Source organism: Pyxicephalus adspersus, chromosome 4, assembly GCF_032062135.1.
Source record: "Pyxicephalus adspersus chromosome 4, UCB_Pads_2.0, whole genome shotgun sequence".
Classification (NCBI taxonomy): Eukaryota; Metazoa; Chordata; class Amphibia; order Anura; family Pyxicephalidae; genus Pyxicephalus; species Pyxicephalus adspersus.
The window spans coordinates 40,439,665-40,465,996 of record NC_092861.1 but is presented as its reverse complement, the minus strand read 5'-3'; the positions used below and the strand labels follow the sequence as shown (position 1 = coordinate 40,465,996).

Here is a 26,332-nt window from a genome sequence, read left to right as displayed (position 1 = left end):
GAGTGGAACTGTCTATGAAAAGCCGCCAGTCTTCTGCTCGGTATTCTCGTACTCCCATATGGGCTAGTAGTCCAGGGATGTTACAACAGTACACAGAGTCTCCATATTCACTGAAATATGGTAGGATTATTACCTCTCTTGTCCTCTAAACGGTTATTTTAACTTCCGCTGTGGGACAGTTCTTTTCTTTTAGACTGGATTCTAAAAGTTCAGATGCTTGTTTTGACTGACTTAGGCCACGTAGACCAAATCATTGAGCTCTTCTTGGAAGAACTGTTGGTTTGATGAAACACTTCCTTCATATTCACTTCCACCGCTAACTCCTGGATTACACTCCAAACCCTGTATATCCTCCATGTTGGATACAGGAATATCAGGGAGTGTACTGAACACTGGTATGGGAACATCAGCACCATGCGGCACAGGTTGTCTTGCTGATTACAAATCAGGGTACCCCAGCTTGTTTTTCTTGGAACGATTGAAACCTTTTACATTCACAGCACAAAAATAACAATCATTATGATGATTTTTCGGCTCTCGCCATACCAAAGGTACACCAAATTTCAAACTTTTCAAACTTACCAAAAATTAAAAACTTCTTCTTGAAGAACTCAAATTTCTGTAAAAAAAAAAGAAAATGTATGAATAAAAGCAATGTAAATGAAAGTTGCCTGAAAAAAATGCTACATTTAATATAAAAATGCAAAACATCAGTGTAAATAAAGATAAATAAACATAAACTGTGGTAACATTTGTTATTGGTAAAATCGTCTATTACGTTTCCTGTATCACAAGAACTAGAGCCAATTAAATGAAACTGATGTCATTTCTGGGTTCAGACCTAAAAAACACTAAATATTTTGTAAAATCCTTGGCAAGTGTAAAAAAAATGTTTTTTGTTGAGTTGTTTAATAGAAGCAGACATATCCATTCTTCCAGTGAGTTTGACATGGGACATGGTTACTAAATATCAATTACTTTGAAATAGAAATGTATGAATTTGCAACAAATGTTGCCAAAATCTTTGCTAAATACCTAAATATATTAACCTGGAAGGATTGATTTTTTTTTTATTGAATTTCAGTTTAACTATTATTGTTTCTTACCAGTTCCCCAGTGCATTTTTCCAAGGACAAGCTGACCTTTGTGGCCCCTTCTGTTATGAAGTTCTTAAATGCTGCAACCATCGCTCTCGCTCTACACAGAATGAGGCTTCTGCCCTCCTGTATTTCTTTATGAGAACGAACTTTGAGTACAACCAACAGAAGTCAATTGTCAGATCACATCTGCAGGTAAAATTGACATACTGGTCCCATACCGGTCACATAAAGACTGGTATGTGGCACACAGTTGAGGTTCTGGTAAAATGTTTGTCACAGAAAACTGAACTTAATAATGAAATACTTTTTGTTTGTTGGCATCATTATTGAACAGATTTATATTTACATATATTTATGTACATATTATTAAGTCACATTCTTTCTTTAAGATCCTTGCACATTTTCCTGTGCACAGAAATGTGCACAGAAAATGTGTACTCTAAATCTTAATGTCTTTCTATCCTTATTAGGTATTGTTATTTAGGTATTGTTAGTGTCATTTTCATATGATTCTTCACACAATGTTATCTGACCTCTAATTTTTAATATCACTATATTATTTAAGGTGTCTGTGCCGTTTTGCAGCATTATATTCTGCAAACTGTGAGCATGGCTGGAATAGAACAAAACTGGGGAATTAAGAGAGTGACATTCTGAACCTGACCCTATTACGTAAAAGAAAATCCACAAAAAAGCCTTTTAATGAAACGTATTAATCTTAACCAGTGTCAAAGTCAGTAAATGAAAGCTTTACTCCTCTGCAAGGCTGCATCAGCCACTCTTTGCCATCTGACATATTCATGTCTGGTTCTATCTGTGTGTCTATGCATCTTGGAATTCACAAACTGGTAATATAGCAGCCACAAATTGAACCACAGAAGATGACTGGGGACACAAGTATCAAACATACTAGGAAGTGTTAGATGCTGTAGAGTCCAGTGGTGGTTGCAGCTTTTCCAGAAAGCAAGGATTTTATTTATCAGCTTTCTTTTAGTAGTTAGTATTGTTTTGTTACAGACTGACTTTCCTAATGAGGAAGATGAGCGATCAAGTCCTAACTTAATAGCTAGATGCTTAGTAACCTTATAACCAGTAACAGACAAAGAGAGTAATAATTTAGTCTGGCATCATACACCAGTATTCTGAATGGATAGTGGATACCTCTATGCATAAAAAAATATATCTGCGATTTACCAAATCCTGTGTTATATAGTGGAGTTTACTAATTACAGCTAATGCACACAGCAGGGAAACCTACCTTGTACCTTATACTGGCACTTGACAAATTATACTGCTTTACTGGTAAGGGATGAAAGAGAGTTTGTTCAAACAGGCTTGTATCAATTAGCAGTTGTTTCATATTGTGCAATTTATATAAAAACTTTTATTTGCAGCTCATTAAGGCAGTAAGTCAACTGATCGCTGATGCAGGCATTGGGGGCTCTCGATTTCAACACTCTTTGGCAATTATCAACAACTTTGCTAATGGAGACAAGCAGATGAAGGTAATATGATACAATGATTGGATTTTGTTTGGGGTAATAAATACAAGTATTTTTAAGAACGTAGTAATATTAAATTACATTTGTTGATTTGTGATAATAATATATGTCATACTACTGTAAAGGTTTTTTAGTAATATTAGTGTGAGGATTATATAATCTAAATGAAATATCCATACTAAATAAGATGATTCTTTATATAGACTCATACTATTGCTGTGTTATTAGTTTGCAAATCTGACATCATAATCTAACCTATCATATATAATATTTTTTTATTAGAAGGGGTTATGTCTCACTGGATAAACTTAGTCTGATCTTCGGTTTAAAACTAAATGAACATAAAAAGTTGGTGCATGTTCTGGATTTACAGCTGCTTCCCATCCAGGCCATTTAGTCCTTCAGAGGGAATCTACAGTCCACCAAGTTCCCAGTGGACTATAACCCCTTCTATTAGCAAGGAAATGTTAGGACCAACCAAAATTACTCTTAGTGAGTTTATATCTTTGTCTTTGCTTGAGCAATAAAATGTAAGAGACCGTTTTCTCCGACTTAGGGAGGCGAGAGACAACACCACTCGCATGCTCAATCTAATACACTCTTTCATTACACAAAAAGTCCCTTCCTTGAGTCCCTTCCTTCCTTTCGGCAGACGCCGAAAAGGCATGTGACCGTGTGAACTGGGATTATGTGAAACAGGTCCTAGCTTTTATAGGCATTCACGGTAGACATGTTATGTGGATACAGGCTTTATATTAAAACCCCACTGCATCAGTCAGGGTTAACGGAATCCTTTCCTAACCTTTTTCCATTACCAACAGAACGAGGCAAGGATGCCCTTTGTCTCCCCTACTTTTTATTTTTCTCCTAGAACCTCTGTTGGGGCATATCTGTAGGAATCCTGATATTAAATGTGTTAGAGTGGGTTCCACTGAAGACCTGAAGATAGTGTTAAAAATTAAACTTCATACCCCTTCTTAATACAATACATGGGGATCTTTAGCGATGGAGGCAACAGAGTTTTTCGTGGTTTGGCGCTGTAACATTTTGAAAATGAACATCATGCCCCTGCCTCCTGTATTTACTCCAGACCTTACCGATGATACTCCCTCTCCACTTGCTACCTAAATTTTGTTCTGAATTCCTGAAATTTATCTGGAATACTGAAAGCCCCCGCCTTAACAAATTTTTCTTCGACTTTCAAAAGATAGACTGACCTGTCTGGTAGACTGGTGCAGGCATGCCGGCCTTAAGGGCTGGGTCAGACTGGAAGACGCAATGTCCCCGGTAATGTTAAGTGTTGCTGCATGGTCCCCATCTGAAGATATTGTTACCTTGTGTCACCACCCTTTGATCGGTGAGACGCTTAAAGTTGTGGCAAAATATTTTCGTGAGGAAGGGATTATTACCTTCCCTTCCCCCATGTCTCCTATACTGGGACAACCTAGATTTCCAACCAGTAGGAAGGATCCAATCTTTAAGATTTGGAATCAGAATGATGTTTTCCGAGCTACCCACGTTTTGCAGCCTTCCACCTGGCTCACCACAGAACATCTTCAAGTAGAACACTCTCTTCCTTGCCTAGATATATGGAGGAAGATACAATACCAGCATTTTATTTCATCCCTGCCCTCAGCACAGGATTTTCACTGCCCCCTCACTTTTATAGAAAGCTTGTTTGAAAGCTTGAAAGGTGTGCTCTCCTATATGTACAAATTACAACTGACTGCACGTGACTCCTCTGTGCCTTATTTCGTAGCCAAATGGGGGAGGGACGTTAACGTCGAGTTTACAGAAGACCAAATAGACCTCATGCTTTATTACGGGCACAAGGACTCCATTAGCAACCAGTATAAATTACTTACTAGGTGGTATAGAACTCCTGATCGGCTTGCAAAAATGTATCGGCACACAAGCTTGATGTGCTGGAGATGTGGTCACCACACAGGTACGTTGCTGCATATATTTTGGAGCTGCCCTGTTCTGGCCTCATTTTGGGCGGGGGTTACAGAAGTAGTGCACAGGTTGACAGGGATATTGATCCATGACAAGCCGGAGTTTGCCCTGCTGCATTTGTCAGCAATGTCGATGAAACTCTACAAAAAATCCCTTCTGCGCCATTTGTTGAACGCTGCCAAAGCTTGTATTCCCCCATTGTGGAGGCAAACTATTCCGCTAACTGTTTAGCATTAGGTAACCAGGGTGAATGACATTCAATATATGAAAGAGCTTGTGAGATCAGAAGTCTGATCTTCACACAGACCAGTGCGTACCTGGTTTTACTGCGATGACTTTAAAAGCTCTGCAGATTATCCACCACTGCTCTGTTCTCCTGCACTGGACCTAAGCCTTTGACGGGCTTTTCCACATACCCTTCTCCCTTTTGCTTCCTTATGTGTCTCTCTGCCCCCACATCTATTCTTCTACTGTTGTCTAACTCTTTCTATATCCTTTCCTTTCTATTTTCTTTTTTTAATATTTAGATGGAATATCCACCCTATCTCATATATTCAGGTCACATCCCCAATAACACAGCAAATAGAAAATTAATCTGGAGTTATAACGCCACCATGGGACTTTCCAGGCCAATAACCACAAATTTACTTAACTTGCACACGTTTTAAAGGTTTATACATTTTATTGAAACAATTATTAAAATATGTGAATACATTTAAAATTTAGATTAAAAATGTGCAAACCCTATTATTCCTGTTAGGGTCACCCTACTTGGGTGTTCCATCTCTGTATCGACGCGTTTCACGGATAAGTTCCATTTCTTCAGGAAATATAACAGGAATAGCTACAATCTAAACAATACATATTTTTATATCATATTTACCATTTATTGATATTAATTATAATTATTTCTATGAATTTAGTACACTATATATGCATTTAATCAATTTGGATATGCATGTACAGGTATTGGTTTGATTGTCGATATTCCTGTTACATTTCCTGAAGAAGCAGAACTTATCCGTGAAACCCGCCAATACAGAGAGGGAACACCCAAGTAGGGTGACCCTAACAGTAATATTAGAGGGTTTGCACATTTTTAATCTAAGTTTTCAATGTATTCACATATTTTAATAATTGTTTCAATAAAACTTATAAACCTTTAATACGTGTATAAGTTAGATAAAGTTGTGGTTATTGGCCTGGAAATTCCCATGGTGGAGTTATAACTTCAGATTCATTCTTTAGTTTCCTTTTTTCTCTACTATTCATATAAAATGGGTGACCAATGAGACTTCAACTAGGTCATCAGGTTCCAGTTACAGATTGCGTATTGAGTAACTGTTCGTTATGCCAGAATGTAACATGCTTTTTTTTCTTCTTTTTCCATGATGTACATTGATACAGTACTGTTTGCTATGTTTTTGTTCAACTGTTTAATACTTTCTACCTCTGCCTCTGCCAGATTAAGCACTGTAAAAGTCTATTTTTGTTGGTTGCTATTAAAAAACAAAAAAAAATGTGAGAGACAGGGAGGACAAAAGTAAAAAAAAAAAAAAATCTGTGCTCAAGTTCTGTGAAACTTGTTGGGACAAAATAAGGAAAGAAATTATCCTGGACAACAATGGCAGCCCATTTTCCAGCTGAGGCTGTCAACAACTATTTAACCCGGTTCTTTTGACACTATCCCTTGTATGTGAATGAAATGCATACACTTCAGCAGTGTTCGGCATTGTTGTCTTGTCCAAAGTATATGTTATTTGAGCACTGTATGTACAAGTTGTGGTGAAGAGAATCTGGCAATTGTGTCATTTTCCATACTTTCCATATTTTTTACAAAAAGCAGTGACTGAATGCATGAGTTTCATAGAGAAAAAGCACATCCCCAATTTTTTCTGTGGGATGTTTTTTAAAACTTAGCAATCACTATGGGGCATTTTTCCAATAAAGAAAATCAAAACACTGTTTTACAGATTGTCTCTATAAATAAATACAGTTTAAAATAAATATGTATATATGTTTTTTTCCTAAGAACACCCTGTTTCCAGCAGAAGTAAAAGATCTGACCAAGAGGATTAGAACGGTTTTAATGGCTACGGCCCAGATGAAAGAACATGAGAAAGATCCGGAAATGCTGGTGGACCTTCAGTACAGCTTGGCAAACTCTTATGCCAGCACACCAGAGTTACGTAGGACCTGGCTGGAGAGTATGGCCAAAATCCATGCCAGAAATGGAGACTTATCTGAGGTAACCTATCTGCTTTCTATTTTTTCTCTTTCTGCATTAGTTACACGGAATCTCTGGGTACATTCCTGTCTGTCTAACATAACGCGTGTGCTATTTGTCTGTGTATAGTCACCATCTGCACCCACTATATACATATCATATTGGGAGCAAATACACTGCCTGGAAAAGAGTTACAATCCAGATGGCATATTACAGTCTCTTGACAAAAACATATTGTAGCGGTTCAATCATAGGAAAACAGACATGCTCAACTATTAACTGATTCAAAAAATGTACAACCTTTACGTTGTTAAAGGCGTTAGTTTTTCAGAAGACTTTTTTGTTTTTTTACTTTTTTCTTTCCCTGCTAAAAAGCTATGCATTTCCAAGATTTTTTTTTTTAATCTGACACAGCCTTTCTCAGCCTTTTACCTTAGGGAAACCCTTGAAATAGCTTTTGGGTCTTGGGGAACCACTGACAATAATATTAATATCAACTGCTCACAGTACCTCTGTATGGTAGGTTTTGGGATGAATGTCACCCTTACAGATAGCCAAAAAAGCATTGATGTCAGTGGTAACTGATTTGAGAGGCACAAAATGCTCATTGCACAAGGAACCCCTAGCGACCCTTGGAGGAACCCAAGAGTTCCACGGGACCCTAGTTAGGAAACACTAATCAGTTATTTTTTTGTCGTTTTAACATGACCATGGTAGAGGCTACTGTAAAAATTAAATACAGTGGGCAATATGGTGCAAGGCCTTACCTAACAATTATTTTAATTTAGATTTAAATACATCTAATTAGTTAGGTCCTTGTACAACATTATTCTTGGTAAGTAAGCTCTTCAGGGCAGGGTCCTCTCCTCCTGTATCACTGTCTGTATTAGTCTGTCATTTGCAATCCCTATTTAATGTACAGTGCTGCGTAATATGTTGGCGCTATATAAATCCTGTTTATTAATAATAATAATAATAATAATAATAATAATAAAATCCTAAGAATATAGGACAATTGCATTTTAGCCAGCTTTAGGACTGTCTTTGGTACAGACTATTGGGTAGACAAAGACAATTAGACCCTGGTTGTGTCTAATTTCCCCCAGTACTGACAAATTAAAGTTTTAAATATGTAGTGGGAGGCTAAAGTTATGGTAATGTAATGGATAACATTCTTATTTAATATTATTAATAATAATATTAATAATATTATTAACAATAATTTGCAAAGCCTCTTAACCAAGTGCAACCAATTAAATTTCAGTTAACAAAAGTCAAATTTGTAAAAGATGAATTTTCATTCCTTTTTATAATTCGTTACCCTTTGTCATACTAAGTAGGCTCTTATTGTAATGTGATTTGAAACCAATCATCCTGCAGCCTGAGAAATCATAGATGAGTGTTGGTTTGGTTGATTGGTTTATATAAGTAACCACTTCTTGGTTTTTGCACTATGAAAGTAAACCCATCACAGATCTGGATAAATCAAACTGAGCATATAATAAACAAAGTAAAAAGAGATGTTATTATCTGGATTGTCTTATCCCACCACTGACATTTACATATCCTTCCTATTGGTCCATTATTGTAAAAAGTGGTCTCCTTGACCAGCTGGGATGCTTAGGAGATGTAACAGGGTGTGGTTCGCAGAAGTTTGATAAATTAGGCTATTTTTCTGAACCTGCTGATTTTTTTTTTTCTGAGTTTTGATATGGGAATTTCAATGGAGCTGTGTCCACTTATGCATTTTCATCATATGCTTGTCTTGAATTGTGCAGCTTTGTGACAGCTTTACTTTAAATAAATGTACTGCCCATCAGCTTCCTATGTTTTCAGATGAACAAAAACCAGGGGTTATCTACTTTTGCATCAACGTTATTGCTCAAATGGTGCCCTGAATTGAATAAAGTAACATTTTGTACATTTGTCTAAAAATTTTAGCATGTAAATATACAGCTCTCCTTTCTTCTAGCTTGCCAAGTTGACTACAATTCCCTGGCAGTGTACAACATCTGCTTTTTCCTTTTGAATGCGTGGTTTACCACATGGCAGATTGTATGGTTTGTTGACAGAGAATAGAAGAATATCTTGAAAATAATACAACCAAGAATTGATACCAATCAGATCTAAAAGAATAATGTGGGAATAAGCCATTGTCTAGACACAAAACAGGCAATGCGCAGTGTCTGGGAGTTCAAGACTCCAAGCAGATGGTTCCAGTTAGGCGTGCACGGTGCACTAATGTTCAGGACTTTGCTTCCAACATAAACGTTTTCCTTTTATGGTAGACAACTGGAATATTTGACTTTAGAAATACAATGTGATTTGCTGTTTATTTTCCAACTATGAGTTTTAGCATATAGTTCCTTTTCAATTTCCTGTGTTACAACCATGCTTGTTGAAACATCAGCATGGTCCTATGACATTGTAAAAATTAAAGGGAAATTTCTTACACTGTTATGTGCTTAAAATAACCAAATTTTACCCTTTTTAGAACTTAAGTTTTTTTTGAAGATTAGATTCCCAAACCAAGTGGAGCATTGTCTGTATGCGTCAGTTAGCTGACAATCACTTTATAACCAATTTTACGGTTTGACATCGAGTCTAAGAACTTGGAACACACACAGTTGAACATTTCTAGTTCTCTGTTGCAGAGGTATTAACATTCTCATAGCAGGGAGCACATTTTTTTCTTAACTGGAACCACTTCTTTGAAATAAACCTAATTTTATTATGACCTGTGTTCTGCCAGAATAAAAATAGAGGGGTTTAATTTTTTATTTTGTTTAAACCAGGAAAAAGGTTTAACTATTATGATTCAGTGCTATTTTCCTTCTCATTAAAAGTGTAAGGTGTTCTTTCAATGAGCAGAATATAGCGCAATCTGTAATTAAACACATTGGATTATTTTCCGATAAAATCATTTCCATCTCTGCCTGTGTTCATTTTGAATATCTATTTAGTTATTGCAAAGCACCAAACAGCTACTGTTTTACCATTTTTGTATGTCTTTTTAGGCAGCCATGTGTTACGTTCACATTGCCGCACTGATTGCTGAGTACTTGAAACGGAAAGGTAAGGACCATCTGGATGAGAATAACCACTTATATTACTTTACATTTCTATCTTTACTGCACTTGGATCAGTCACTGTTTCCCTTAGTGCACTTATACATATATTGCTGCAGCAACTGTACGAAGTTAGTACAATTTGTATTGTGCGGCTTCCATAAGCAAGAACTTGCTTTGCTTCCGAAATTGTATTGATGTTTAATCATCAATAAAAACACTGTGATTCTTCTTGTCATTTGTATTAAAATTAACCCCTGGTATTCCCATTGCCAGCACCATAGTCTCCTTAATAATCAGTGCCACATGTATCTACATAAATCCAGTGTAACACATTATGTGCGTATCCAGGTTTATTTTATTTAAAACCAGATAAATAAATGTTAATGGCCAACTCTTGCAACCAGAACATGTATATTTGTTTGCTGAAAATATCCGATCATTTGCAAGGTAAGTTTAAAATTGGAAAATTGATTGAGGTATGCTAATCCACTAGGCAAAGTAAAACAATTATGGCTTAGTTAGACACCCCTTAAAGTATATTCTTATTAGAAACAGAAGTAGAGTTTGTACTGTAGCTCTTTACAATGATTGTACCATGCATGCACATAACAATTTATAACATCACTCAATCATTATGAACTGTCATAGGTTATTGGAAAAATGAAACCAATCAGACCACAAGCATGCTACTGGATGAGGAAAATTCATCTGATTCTAATCAATTACTAATCTCCATCGGTGCAAAGAGTGAGTTCACTAACCCTGCATGTGAAATGTTCATCCTTTCAGAGCTTATCATTCTTATTAACTCATGGCTGTAAGGTAAAGGAGATCTGTATTCAGATTAATTGTATTGTATTTAATGAAAGCTAGTTAAGACATTCAGTGATCAGTATACTTGACAACCCTCCTATTTTAAATTTAGCTGCATAAAATTGCCTAGGCAGTCTGATTTTACTACTCCTATTTTTTTAGAATGGACCATTTGACTTCAGTGTAGAAGGCTCAGACAACCATATAGGTAGCACAGGAAGTGTATGCAGAGGAAGAAGACAGTGATAGCGCAGAATTTTCAATTTGATGTATTATATACTGCTAGCCTTCATTTCTCTCTGATACTGATAACAAGGAGCTTTTGGCACAAGCTATATATAATGAAAGGAAATGTTTTCTCAAATCTCAGCACTCCGTCTGCAGTTTGCTGTTTGGTTATGGTGGATAGAATACACTGGCTGTTACAGCTTGCTTCATGCATGGAGAATGTGATCGTTGACAGCTAGCAGTACAGGAAGCTGCTGTGTGCAGCAAAATACATTTCATTCAGAAATGTATCCTAATTTTAAACCAAAGTATAAGCATATGTCAGGTTACCCGTCCTTCTATACTTTCATTTTAATATATCTTAGATTGTAAGCTCTTCTGGGCAGGGTCTTCTCCTCCTGTGTCATTGTCTGTATCTGTCTGTTATGTGCAACGCCTATTTAATGTACAACGCTGCATAATATGCTGGCGTTAAATAAATACTTTTTAATAATATTAATAATATAGGTTTGGAAACAAAATTTCATTTCTTTTGCAGGTTTATTTTCCATGGGATGGCCAGCCTTTCAGAGCATCACACCAAATATTAAGGAAGAAGGAGCAATGAAAGAGGACTCGGGGATGCAGGATACCCCATATAACGAAGTAAGAGGAATCTGTTCTTGTCCACACACTGTAATTGTACCTCCAAGACAGTCATATACTGACCATCATCCTCTGTCTATGTAGATACAACTATACGTTTGAGTTCAATTAGATCAACACAGTTTTGTCATTGCAGTATGCCACACTAAGCCCAAACCTTTTATTAAATAATATGGATCATTTGCATAACTATAAGGAAGCAACTCATACATCATACATGATCACTGTAACTGTTCCATGATTTTTTATTGTTAGGCTCAGGGTTGTTGTATCTGTTTGCCATATGGTGAGAGTAACAGTTTACCTGCTGAAAAAAAAATCCTATTTATTATGATAACTGCACACATTTACAAAGCCCTGGCATAGCATTGGCAGGGCTGAATAAGAGTTACATTGTGGTTTCATTATGGAAATGATTGTAATAAGGTTACCTGTAGATTTTATTTTCTGATTTAAGTCTTGCTCTCCCAAATGAAAACATTTGACTCAGGAAAGTTGGCACACTAAATCTGACTTCTGACTATAGTCTCCTTCCTATTAATAAAGTTGTCAACAAGTGCCATTTAAACTGCCAGACCAGAAGGTGACATGTTTATGATTAGGTGACTGTGTTTATGTGGGGATTTGATTTCTGTCTACTTGCACCATTGCCTTTCATTTCGTCAACCACATTTTGTAGAAGTTGCATACCAAATGGGTCAATAGTTTTAGGTCCTCATGGAATACAAAACGTTGCTCAATAATATTGTATCCTATTCTAGAAATCTTTTGTTCATGTCATTGCAGAGTACACTGGTAGAGCAACTTGACCTGTGTGTCGACTATCTCTGGAAATCTGAGCGATATGAGTTGATTGCTGATGTTAGCAAGCCTGTCATTGCTGTGTTTGAAAAGCAGAGAGATTTCAAGGTACCTTACCACATTTCTTCAATATATATATATGAGCCTAAAAATCTTTAACATGTAACATGTACTGCAAATATAGGTCTTACTTCTGAAATGATTAAATGGTTTATAAATTCATTGTGTCTCCGAGGTCTCACATAGTTTACGTGGACATTGCACAAAGTACATGAAAAATAGAAAATATGAAGTATGATGGTTATTTACAGATTTGTGTAAACTAAATATTTAATTTTGATTACCTAGTTTATCTAGTATGATAAACATTGGGCCCAGGTATTTGTGATTGTGGGCCTGTTTAGTATTTTTAGACACATACCTGGTAAAAGTATATGGATAGCTTTGCCGCAATTACCTGAATACCTGTGCTCCATACTCATACTGGGTCAGGAACCTACACTGTAACAGGCCGAGGATCAGAACACCAAGCAGACAAGATGTATTTTTTAGAACTAGGTCTGAAATGGCAACTTACATGTTCCGTAGTCTATTTAAAAGAAGCCTGTTTTATGTGAATATACTGTTTTATCTTAGGATGAGCTTTATCCTTGCTTTTTTATCATGTACATTTTACAAACAAAATCCCAAAAGTGAGAAAAACATTTACACACATTTAGGCTTTTAGATGTTTTTAAACAACAATTAGTTGTTGCAGTTTAATAATTGTATGATCAAAACTAACACATAAAACAAAATATGACTGAATGCAGTGATCATAGTTTATCATTTGAAAAGTGAAATGTTGGAGAAAGCATCTGTTCATCACAACTCATGTATGTTATTTTTAAACTTGCCTATGAATGTTTTCATCTGGTTATATTCATCATATATTTCATCTGTATACTTTCTGTTAGAAATCCATCTTTTATAAATGTCACATGTTTTTTTAAAGTAGAAATGTGGAACACATATTCAATAATTTATACTTTCTGCTAACCTGATTTTAGAGGCTGTCGGAGCTGTATTACCGCATTCACCGATCCTATCTGAAAATTGCAGAGGTGGTAAATGCAGAGAAAAGACTGTTTGGGCGTTATTATCGAGTCGCATTCTATGGCCAGGTAAATTAAAAGTTGGAGCACTACACCATAGTTCAGTAACCTGTAGCTTATGTGTTGGTATAAAGCAGCTTTTCTCAATAGTTTAATAGGAAGGAACGTGCGATAATTTGATATTATTTCAGGTCTCAGAGAAAACACTAAAGTAAATAATAAGAATGTGGCACACTTTGTCCGTTTTTGCTATTAAATGAACAAAATACCTCCTGGTGGTAAGTTCAGTGCTCCTTTGCAATACTGGTCAGTGGTGATGGCTCCCATTACACTGGTGATCAGTTTATTGGATGCCCAATACACTGATTGCTAGTAGGAAGAATGGCTGTTACAGTGATGGTCAATAGGAAAAATGCTCTTTAAGTTGGTGGCTGGTCAAGGGCATGAACAGTCCTTTTACAGACAGCAAAAATATAACTGATTACATTGATTTCTTTCCTAAGGGAGTACAAGTACCAGTGGCCTCATACGGCTGACTATGCTCAGTAATGTGGACCAATGCTGGACCAATGCTGGACCAATGCAGTAACCAGCAGGCAGGGAACGAATATGCCATTGCATACTGCTCAATAAATCTCTAGCAAATGTTAACAGAATCAAAGTTGAGAAAGGCTGAAATAGGTCATGATATGATTATATTGTGCAAAATGTAGGCACGCATTGAAAACTAAAATTCATTTAAATCAATCTAGATTCAAATATCTGACTACATCTGATCCTGTAGGTTACAGTACGTTGCACATCAGCACTGCTCACTGGCTTACTAAACAATTTCTTTGGCATGTGTGTGTTTGTGTGTATATTTCAATCTGGTGACTGCGCATTTGTGCCGTGGGAGAAAATCCTGCTCATATGATTGTTACACGTTTGCCAGCCATATAAACAGAGTGGTTATAAATGATGGAGCCCAGCCTGGTTGTTCATTACACTTTCATAAATATATGCTGACATCTGCATTGTTTCCTTACAATATTTATGTCCAAATCATGTGACTGGCAGCCCATACATCTTTTACAATATTATATGAATTTTTTATTTTCAATTTTTCATAAAACATCAGTTGATTTTTTGGAGGTTAAGATTAATATTTATGTACAGATTTTCTGTATTTTTACAGGAGATACTGGAGATATATATTCACAAAATGATCAGTATAAGAAATATTATTCAGCATAAAAAACAGTGGCGTTGGACAATAGGTTTTATAACAGACGGATTATTTGATGGATAGCTTCACCAATCAACTTATAAGAAGGAGAATTACTCATGAAAGTTTTGCACAGCAAAAAAATCTTCCAAATAGCATCAACATATTTGTTATGTTGACACATTTTTACCAATGTTTTGGTAAATGAAGGCTATTTAAAGAGAACCTGTAAAATTTGTAAAAATAGAAAGATAGACACTTTGGGCCTGATTTATTCATAATTGGAGATGATAGGTTATTATTAGAAACCTGAGTGATCCAGCAAACATGGGATGGATCTGCTCCGAGTTTAAAAACATATGCGATGTCAGGTTTAATACCTACTCCTGTGTACCTCCATATTGTGTGCTAATTTACATAGCAAAGCCAGAAGAGTAACTTGTCAAGCAGCTGAATATCCATGACTCCTCTGTCTTCCAGTGACACCAACTATTCCATTAACTACCATGTTTACAATTGCCATAAACAAACAGACCGGAGCTTATTGGTGTAGAAAATGGTACTAATATCCTGGGATAGATGGTGCTTAAATAGTACAGAGCTAAAAAATCACCCTAGAAAATAACCCTGAAATCTTGATAAATAAAAAGAACAATGTCTTCCCTACCCACCTCGTTTGCAGAATTTGTAAACTTTCTCCAAGTTTATAAATGTTTTTGAAATTAAAAGGGTTCACTACTTCAGTCCGCCAGATTAACACTAAACCATGGTACTTCTTCAAATAAAAAAAAAACATGTTTGCTGTATTCTGGTGTTCTTGAAAAAAAACTGTAATTGGCCAAGGGGTTTCTGGGCTTATGGAAAATATTTATCCATTGTATGTTACAATTTCAATTTCATACTGCAAAATTTTCACACATGGGGTGGAGGGAAGCAAGACGAAAGCCAAAATCAAAGTGGTAAAAGGTAAATATAGGCAATATCCCAAGACACATAGTAAAAGGTGAAAATAAAACAGATTTTCTGCTCTAGCTCATCTGTAGAAAGGGAATATTTGGCTTGTTGAGAACAAATGAAACATGGCATATTTAATCCCCACAGAAAAGAGCAGAGCTGTTTTCATACATTACTGCTCCCAGGTATCAGCATTTAGGATTGTCTTTGGCCAAGCTTTAGTCAATCATAGTGTTAGCCTGTCAGAGAAGAGTTTTTTCACTTTGCTACATGTCACTGAATCCTGAACCAGGGGTGGAACAAACTGTTATGACTTTTAAAATCCCTTTTATAGCGATTCAATCTTAATGCATGCATTTGCTCTTTTTTTCCGTCTGATCCTATTGAAGGCTGTGGTAAGTGGCTTATTTCTGCTTGTCTCTTTCTTTACTACTCACAGTCAGTGACAGCTGTTCCTCCATAATGTCATGCATCTAATTTATAAATATGAGCTAAGATGTTCATTTGTCTCTTTCTAGTGCTGAAATGTGGGAGTGTTGTGTTCATTTGTCTGTTCATATAACCGCTTAACAGCTTATAGGGTGAAGCATCACCGTTTACATAGCGCTGTATCATTATATAGAAACCAATGTGTTCTTTATTGGATTGAGTGTTATATAAAGTATGGAACAGACTGCATTTATCATAATACATAATTGAATATAATGATGTTCACATATTAATCTCCCAGAGAACAGGGCAGTAACTGTAACAAAATTCAGCATTTATCTAAAGTAAGGGGTTAATGTCTGATTCTTGTAAGCTATGCACCTAGATGACTTCTGTTTGGCCTTCAGTAAAGCGATACAATATTGCCAGAATATTGGCAGTAGAGCTTTATTTTTGAACTCATAAAGTGTCTTCATACATCGTATTTGCATATAAAGTACATAAATAAACTTTACTTAAAATAAGTTTTACATATTTAGTAAATAAAAGGTATAGTTATAATTTACAAATTGTAAATAAACAAATGTAAATTTAACAAAACACTCAATTTATAAAACATATTTAAACATATTAAAAAAAAGAATTATTAGCTAATGTATTGATGCAAAACAATATATTTAAATGTTGTGCACCAATATACACTCTGATAGGATTTGTTTAATTAAACAGATTTACTGAAGCACAAAATTGTTACACATCTTTGCACAGATTATAAGGCTGTGTACACACTTGCAATTTTTGTCGTTGGAAAGGATCTTTCACGATCCTTTCCAACGACAAAGGACTACACGATGCATGAACGGTGCTGTACATACAGCACCGTTCATGCTCCATGGAGAGGGGCGGGGGAGAGCGACGGAGCGGCACCCTGCTGCGCGCTCTCCCCCTTCCCTTTCATTAGGATTGGTCGTCGTTCATCATCCGTGGATCCGGCAGGTCGGTCGTTCGGACGATGGACGACACCGACTGTACACACGGCAGATTTTCGCCCGATATTTGGCCGATGCCGATTATCGGGCGATAAAAATCTGCCGTGTGTACGTAGCTTAATATCATCACATTTAACAAAGGTGATGTTCAGTTTCCAAGTAATATTCCAACTCAATATTGTTAAACAATTCTCGGAAACATTGGGGTACAATTGTATGTACTTAAACACAATGACCCAAGGTTTAATAACATTAGTAATAGGAACTTAGTGGCCAATAAACAAACCTAATCTTGAAACAAATGTGTGTCCTGTGAATTTGTCAGAGCAGAGGAATCTTGAGGGAATCGTTGATGGCTGAAGAAACAAAAGGGGTACCATCAACCATGCCTATAGTGCTAATCAATGCATGTATTAAAATAATTATGAAGGAACTATCATCTGTGGGTGCTGAGCTTGTGCCATAATCAGCAAGTCTGCACACCAGACCTGCCTATTACAGCACAGACTTACCTGTGTGCAGCAGCATCAGGGGAAGGCTCCATAGCAGACTACGGCAATGTTCTTTGGCCATTGGGTATCCACTAATGGGGTAATTCCTGTGCATGTGCAAGAGTTACATTCCGTCTTCAGCGTCTGGTTCTGTGTGCTGTACTGAATAAAACCCAAGCCAATTCTACAGTGATTGCTGTCCATTTTCCTATCTCTCTACCTTTCTACTTTCTGCTTTATAATTCAAACACCCCACTATATCCACCTTAGTCAACAAGACTCTATTTGAGCAGACAGATGTAGCTGGGTCCTATTCTGAGAATACTGAAGGCTGTGTGGATATGTGGGTTTACATACTGATACCTTCTGTTGGGGTGCCTTGTAGTCTTTTATTACACAGAAATGCATACCAAAAGCTTGTGCTGTGATTGGTAAATCTGTGGCTGTACTCTCAAAACAACAGTATGGCCCTGATTTATTAAAGTTCTCCAAGGCTCTCCAGCCTTGGAGAACTTTAATAAATCAGGGCCTATATATCGACTACTTAAACATTATTTTATTACTAACTTATAGATAGCAATAATTATTTTCAACTACAGTTATTTTGTGCTATTTTACTGGCTCCTATAGGTAAACCTATGTAAGCAGACCATTATAATAAGAACCCTGTTCATACAAGTTTACTGTACTTGAATGCTCAGGAAAGCAAATATCAGTATACTTCTACAGTTTTCTTTATGTTCATTAGGTCACACATGAAGCCAGGTTTTGTGTTGATACCCCAGGAAATATTAATTAGGATCTTCAATTATTTTGCTCTTATTGAACACAAAAATTGTCCAACTGCAAATTTTGGTGGAACATCACTACTTATTTTCCCCCACACCATCTTATCTTTAAGAGATAAGCATTCAATTTTTGTAGTAAAGTAAGCCACCTCTGTTTTTTTCTTACAAAAGTGAATAGACAATGTTGTACCACAAGATGGCAGTGTTGCCCAATGTAGGCGCTTTCACCTCTATGAATTGTATGTCGCAGCATACACACATGCAATAGACTGATTGGAGTGTGATCATGAATGTTAAATCACATTGCTGCACTTCCAGCTTTATGACTATTTCTGGCCAAAAAGTACATTAGTAATATTTGCACGTTTCCTCTTTCCAGTGCAGTACCTAAATGTATTATATGTTCCCTATTACACATCAGTAGAATGGATACATTAATGTTCATACACAAGAAGTGTAGCTAATATAGAACAGATATGAATATGTAGAAGACAGCTGGCCACGATACAAACGTCATAACAGATTAAATTCTTGCATTTGTAACATCACTCCAGACAAAACATCGGTCATAAAATGTGAATTTTATTTTAGTCGTTGTTCAGTACAATAATACAAAATATTTATACATTCAATTAACTTAATGATGGCTCGCCAAACAGGCTCTTGATGTATGTTTTAGGTGAGCCCAAAATGTTTTCATAGGAAACACTGGTTGTGAGATCTAAAGAAATCATAGGTCTAGCCTTAATATACAGGGGTGTGCAAATAGCAGGAGCACGGACTGAGCTCTAAACCTGAGTGAAGTGTACCGCCTACTGTTATAGTGCCAAAGATATGTCCAACAGCTGAAAGTGATTTGTTGTGCATTGCATGTATACATAAAGATACATCAGTGTGCCACAGTATATACATAAATTATTATTACACAGTATTTATATAGCACCATCATATTATGCAGCACTGTACAAAGTCCAAAGTCATGTCACTAGCTGTCCCTCAAAGGAGCTCACAATCTAATGCCCCTACCATATTCAAATATCTTTACTACAGTGTAAGGTCGATTTTGGGGGAAGCTAATTAACCTAACTGCATGTTTTTGGGATGTGGGGGGAAACCCAGGCAGACATGGGGAGAACATGCAAACTCCATGCAGATAGTGTCCTGGCCAAGATTCAAACCTGGGACCTAGTGCTGCAAAGGCCAGACCACTTACCTCTGAGCCACGTGTGTATTGGTACAAACATATGAACATGTAATTCACACTGTAGTAATAAAATATTATATCCATATTCCCTACACTAGCAGTGCTCTTATATAGCATATATATAGTTCTTCATGATATTAGAATATTAGACTGCTGTACCTCCACAAAGGTATTGCCAGTGGCTCAGAAGCTCAGTAGCCAGTGGCTCAGTATTATACTCGGTATTTTACCTGTCCAAAAAACCTTTACATTGATGAGAATATAAATAATGTGTATATTTAAATAGATTTCTTAATTTGTTGGAGATACCTTTACATGAATAACTGAATAAGAAGCTTAAAAAAAAATGAATAGGTGGCGAGAAAAGAGACCTTAACTGAATACTATAACACAAGGTACACTATGATTGGGTATAGAGAATAGTGGTTAGATATGTAAGAGAGGAACAGGCTACATAATTCTGTAAAGCCCCCCATCAACATGTATGTGAAGAGGCATCCTAAGACTAGACCTAATAGACAAATACCCCATACTGGCTTTTAAATGCCTTTAGGACACATTGGGGCTCATTTATTAAAGCTCTCCAGGGCTGGAGGGGATACATTTTCATCAGTGAACCTAGGTGATCCAGCAAACCTAGAATGGATTTCGTATGAGTAATTTTCCATTTGTTAGCAAATGTTTTCAATCCTGGACTTGATCCATTCCAACTTTTCTGGATCACCTAGGTTCACTAATAAAATTGTGTCCTCTCCAGCCCAAGAGAGCTTTATTAAACCAGGCTCAGTGGGAGAAATAGATGTTTTAAAGAATCTCACATTTCTCTGTGGTTATGTCTGATTCTTTATCTGTTTTCATTACTCTCAATATTTATATACTGTATAGAAGGATAGTGTCTGTATTCATACCTAGCCCATTCATTGTAATGGATAAACTACCCCTATGAACTATTAAATGGTGGCTGCACTCAAAGTGTTTAAAACCCATCTAAGAAAATGTGTTTTTATTTTCATGTAAAAGTTCATCCTAGGCAAATATAAGTGTTATTATATAGTCTCAATGATACAGCTTCTTCTTGTATTCAGCTTTAACTAAAATCTCCATCATCCATTAATAATTCTATTTCTAATGCATCAAAGGCTTTGCTTGCACATGTGTACTTGCTGTAGGGTGTGTGATAAACTCATTGAAGTGACTAACAGTTCATGGTGTGGCTTTGGGGAATGAATCCCTGAGTATTTCTTGGTATACTTCTGAATAATGATCCTCATTTGTAGGGTTTCTTTGAAGAAGAGGAAGGAAAAGAGTATATCTATAAAGAACCCAAATTAACAGGGTTGTCGGAGATATCGCAAAGGCTACTCAAACTCTATGCTGATAAGTTTGGAGCTGACAATGTGAAGATCATTCAGGACTCCAACAAGGTTTGTGTGCACCTAAAGCTAGCTGGTGGATGACGCCTCAATCATTTCCTAATTGACTAGAAATATAAGCTATGTCTAACCCAGGCTTTTCTAAAAGGTGGCTGTATTAGTAAGCAATCAGAATTTAGTTTTACTGGATGCAACCAGTAGAGATCAGTTGCCATAAATGATTCTATTTTGTTTAAGAAATCTGATAAATACCCATGTCGTGTTTCTTATTCATATAATGATCTGGCTAGAATGTTTGGTAATTTGATTATTGTTGTTTCTTTTCAAATATTTTATTGATACGTTAATTTTTTTATTCCAGCTGTAAAAATGGCGGAGATTTGTAGATCAGTCACACTTTGGGTTTGTGCGGTTGCTATGTCACTCACTCAAAGTGCTATTAAATCCTCATCTAAGTTTGCAGCAATATATACAGGACCCTTATGGAAACATTGACAATATGGACTTTTTCTTGTTTAGGTTCTCAGTTACTTACATTAGGACGCTGTAAAACGTTTTTAGCTCATTGCTGTATCCTATAACTTCCATTCAATGGACACATCACAGCATTGTCACATGAGCACCTGTATAGTAACATAGCCCTGTCTTGGTTCTCTGCGACCACTGATCAAAAAGAAAGTGAAGTGAGGAAGTGGTTATCAGTCTAGGGTTCATAACTGCCTTTGTGTGTTGGCACTTGAAGTGTTGGCTTTCAGGTGGTTTGTAACAAGCAGAAGCTTGCTTGAAAAGGTGGCTTCTTCGGGGCTTTTTTAAACCCCGCAAGGCAATGTACCCACCCTAAAAACAGAAACGTGCAGGCCAGCTTTCAAATGCTAATCAGAAAGTAATGACAAGCTTTTATAAAGTATACATAGCAAACAATGCAAGTGCTAATGTCTTCTACAGTATATGTTTTTTCATTTTAGGTTCAATATCACTTAAACAATGCTTTAGAAAAGATATCAACAACTGAGACAGTGCATTGTTTTTAATTAATGTGTCTAACTAATTAAGCTTAGGATAAAAAAAAAAAAAAACAAGATTTTTCTTTTTACATACCTGGAAAATGTAAAATATGCATTCATTTTTCATGTAAACTTTTACAGCTTCTTAAATCAGCACTGGAAGAAGAAGCATTAAAGCATACCCACAGTGTGGCACTGCAAAGCAGGAAGTTAAGCCTGAATATGTAATAAGCAAATATGGCAGATTCCCTGTGTATATCTTTAAAAATTATACATAGAAAGAAGTTTTTAAGCTTTATATAATTACTATTGTGTTATATATTTAGGTACATGTTAGAAATATATTTCATTGTTCTTGCAGGTAAATCCCAAAGATCTAGATCCTAAGTTTGCTTATTTTCAAGTCACATATGTCACACCTTACTTTGATGAGAAAGAGCTGGAAGACAGAAAGACAGATTTTGAGAGACATCATAATATCAGCCGGTTTGTATTCGAGACTCCATTTACGCTATCAGGGAAGAAACATGGCGGAGTGGAAGAGCAATGCAAGAGGCGCACAGTGCTGACAAGTAAGTCATTAATATATAGTAATACTGAAATATTTGTCCTTTTTTCACAGGATCTAAAGCCTAATCATATCTATTTTTTTAAATTATCCTTTCTAATTCTATCAAGATAGTTTTCTTTTCACTTACAAGATAAAATGTATCTTGGTTTTAAAATGTCTGTCCAACAAATTTAATCGGTTTTCAGCAGATGTTGGCAAGTTGAAACTGGATTTTTACATATTTCAGGGATTTCTCCAACAGTAAAACTATTTTGCATTAGTTTACAAATCCTCTTACCTCCAAAAAAGAGTGTTATCTTTTCCTGTTAGTACTGATAAACCCCATAGTGGTGGAGCCATTGTGATGGAGACTATAACATCGATCCTACTGAGAACATACCAATTTCCCTAAAAACTGTACACATACCTTTATTCCAGCAGTCATCTCCATAGTTCATTTATGTCACAGAAACTTCCTTTTCTTTACCAGTGAAGTAAGTTAGGCATTCTTCATGGACAGAGTGGCACTAAAATTCACAGAATGAAGTGTCAATATGCCCAATGAGCACTGACAACACTGGAGGATGAAGCTGGTGTGTGTGTGGAGTGGAGGGATGTTTTAGGTGTTTCACTTTTATATTTTCTAGGTTAAAGGGGGGTATCTAAGAAAAATGAAAATCTTATGTCTAAGTTAGACTTCTTGGAGAAGTAACAGGGAGTCCACACCTCCTCCAACAGTAGAACCCATGCCCTTATGTTCATGGTACTACCACTACAGTATAATAGTTCCTAAAGGGAATAACTGTGTTTTCAGGTTCCTTATTGGCAATGCTGTTCATCAGGTAAGGCTGCAGGGGAAATGTGTATGTATATTGTCTTAGGATACCCTGTGAGAGCCTAACTATTTCCATTTTATAATTATTATTTTATTATTCTTTTTTAGGTTGAAAATAAATAGTAAATGGTTAAAACCTTTCAACCTCTTTTTTCAGTCTGTGTGCAATTGGGGATAAATATTCTGTTTATTTAGGAAGAGATTTTAGACAGCATTAAGGCATACAAAGTCCATAGTCGTGTCACTAACTGTCAAATGAGCTCACAGACTAATTGCCTTACCATAGGGATATGTCCCTAACATAAGGGGTGGGGGATTCAACCTACCAGTATGTTTCTGGGATGTCTGAGGGAACCCAAGCAAGCACAAGAAAACAAAAACCCCATGCAAATAGTATCCTAGCTTACATTTGTACATGGGTTTCTAGTTCCGCAAATTTAGATTTCTAACCATTGAATAACCATGCATTATATTTATGTCCTGAAGACAATATAGCCTATTCTACACAGTTGTAACTAGAACAATTGTAACTATTTGAAGATCTTTCCATAGACAGCATTAAAACCTTATGTGTTGTAACTCTTCCCAATTCTTTCCAATATCTAAAACACAAATCTTGCTTTTAATATACCCTAAACAGTTGATAGTAATATGTACAGTAGAGCATAAAACATCATGAAAAGCATCCTAGCCTTTATAAACTATTTTCATCCCACTGCTTTCTTTTATTTCCATGTAGCCAGTCACTCATTTCCATATGTGAAAAAGCGAATTCAAGTTGTAAGCCAAACAAGCACAGAGCTGAATCCCATCGAAGTGGCCATAGATGAAATGTCCAAAAAAGTTCAAGAGTTGCAGCATTTGTGCACTATGGACGATGTGGATATGATAAGATTGCAGCTGAAGCTTCAAGGGAGCGTTAGTGTCAAGGTGAGATCAGCGGAGTTCTCTTCTCCAGAGAAATGGTGATTATAGGGACAGGCTGAGTGTCAGCTAAGGTTTTGTGCTGCGACTACTTGGCAGGTCATTTTGGCTCAAGAAAAGATTTTTCTGACCTCCAAGTCCCTATTCATGCATATAAATGTGGCTACCTCTGTGACATCTAATCCCGTGGCACATACAGCCTAAGCAGAAGATTGCACAGTGCATAAACCATGCCAGCAGAAAGATTTAAAGTGACCACACATAAAATCATTTACATGTTGCTGTTAAAAACTATCAATGTCTTCAAATGAGGGCTATAAATTTATATCTCTGTTTAGTTCTGTTTGCTACAGTACATTTAGCGATTTGTTTTTCCTAGTGATACACCCAACTATTTCTCATTTTAGGGACAATTTTATAAAGCTCTCCAAGGCTGGAGAGGATAAACTCTCATCAGTGAACCTGGGTGACCCAGGAAACCTGGGATGGATCTGCTCCAGGATTTAAAACATTTGCTAACAAATAGCAAATAACTAAAAAAAATCAATTTAGGGTTTGCTGGTTCACCCAGGCTCACTAATAAAAGTGTATATTCTCCAGCCTTGGAGAGCTGCTATAAATTGGGCCCATTAAATTTAATACTAAAAATATGTGCAAATGATGAACATTTGTATCCCCATAGTTAAGCTTTAAGAAGGATAAAAGATTATCATAAAAGTAATTGGCGTTATATCTACATTAAACAAAATATACACCGTGTAAATGCTGTACAGGGCATTGGTGTGTGAAGTAATATACAAAGTTTGGTATTTTTCCTAGATAGTTAATTCCCATCTATCATTAGTCACCAAGCTGTATTCTAACTATAGTAGGAAGAAATGTGTTACTTGTTTGTTTAAGTCCCCCTGGCTATAAGATAAATACATTATTCTCACATCCTAAAGTTGACTACTGTTCTACAATCAGGTTGAGCTTGCAGATATATTGAAAAGATTAAATTCAAACAATTGGCATTTCCTTTTTTCTAGATGAAATTAAAAGTGATAAGTAAGTGAAATGTATAAAAGTCTGTTTTGCAATTCAGAGAAATGACTTTTCTTCTAGAATAACAAATTATAAGATATGGTTCCCTTTATTTCAGGTAAATGCTGGACCTATGGCATACGCTCGAGCTTTTCTAACAGAAACAAATGCCAACAATTACCCAGAAAGCCAAGTGAAGCATCTCAAGGAAATTTTCAGGTGAGGTTCTTTATAAAATACAATCCAACGTGAAATAATTGAAGATGCCTAAAAGTCTGTAGTGTCCATTCCAGCCAGTCATATTGCCCCTTTAATATATCCAGAATGTATCTGCTGAAAAGCAGACTCTGACCCTTTCAAAAACAAAATAATCACAAATTTAACAAAAATATTTTAACAAGACCTGTTCTTGCTCTAGAATGTTTATCTAACTCCTCATTTTTCTTGAGCTAGCCATACACTAATATATATGCACACAATCCAGTAAACAGTATCTAATTGACATCAATATTGGCAATTTACCTGGATTACATCCTTAAATCATGCAGTATAAATCAGATTTCTGCAAATATTCTTTAGAACCAGTGTTGCTGCATAGGTATAGGTAGATGATAAAACTGACTTATACATCTGATATGCATATACAACATTGTATATTGTTGTATACCTAACAACACAGGTGGGTATGCAGTGTATGAAAATCATATGTTCAGGTCAGTTTTGTAATCTTCCTGCTGGTTGTGAAAGTAAACAATAAGGACCAGCACCCCATGCCTAGTGGATGTTAAGGGGTGGCTGGTTGGATACCTGTCTGGTAACCCTAAAGTTTCTTAATCATTGTGATCCTGCACATTGTACTCATAGGCCCGATGTATTTTTGCAGACAATTTGCAGACACCTGCGGTCTGGCTCTGGAGGTGAATGAACGACTAATAAAGGAGGATCAATTCGAGTATCAAGAAGAAATGAAAGCTCATTACAAGGACATTCTGGCTGAACTTTCTGAAGTCATGAATGAGCCGGTGAGATGACCAATTTGACCGTGATTTGTATAGTCTTGTAGCACTTACTAGGTGTGTAAGCATTTTGGTGGGAACCATGTTATTCTAGTTTGTTAGTAATTG

General features: G+C 36.3%; 1 protein-coding gene across 9 annotated transcripts in view; it reads left to right on the top strand.

Annotated features, from left to right (window-relative positions):
- DOCK10 (dedicator of cytokinesis 10) overlaps positions 1-26,332 on the top strand; it is a 164,388-nt gene that overhangs the window by 135,998 nt on the left and 2,058 nt on the right. For 7 of the 9 annotated variants that reach the window (XM_072407928.1, XM_072407925.1, XM_072407924.1 and 4 more), the window contains 13 exons: positions 1,110-1,292; positions 2,495-2,605; positions 6,591-6,806; positions 9,803-9,860; positions 10,505-10,603; positions 11,436-11,542; positions 12,329-12,451; positions 13,393-13,506; positions 20,777-20,923; positions 22,238-22,448; positions 24,001-24,191; positions 25,327-25,427; positions 26,092-26,230. In XM_072407928.1, coding sequence (XP_072264029.1) covers positions 1,110-1,292; positions 2,495-2,605; positions 6,591-6,806; positions 9,803-9,860; positions 10,505-10,603; positions 11,436-11,542; positions 12,329-12,451; positions 13,393-13,506; positions 20,777-20,923; positions 22,238-22,448; positions 24,001-24,191; positions 25,327-25,427; positions 26,092-26,230 — 1,800 coding nt within the window. Of the gene's footprint in view, positions 1-1,109; positions 1,293-2,494; positions 2,606-6,590; positions 6,807-9,802; positions 9,861-10,504; positions 10,604-11,435; positions 11,543-12,328; positions 12,452-13,392; positions 13,507-20,776; positions 20,924-22,237; positions 22,449-24,000; positions 24,192-25,326; positions 25,428-26,091; positions 26,282-26,332 lie in introns of all 9 variants that reach the window. The other 2 variants (XM_072407931.1, XM_072407930.1) reach the window with 2 other exon arrangements.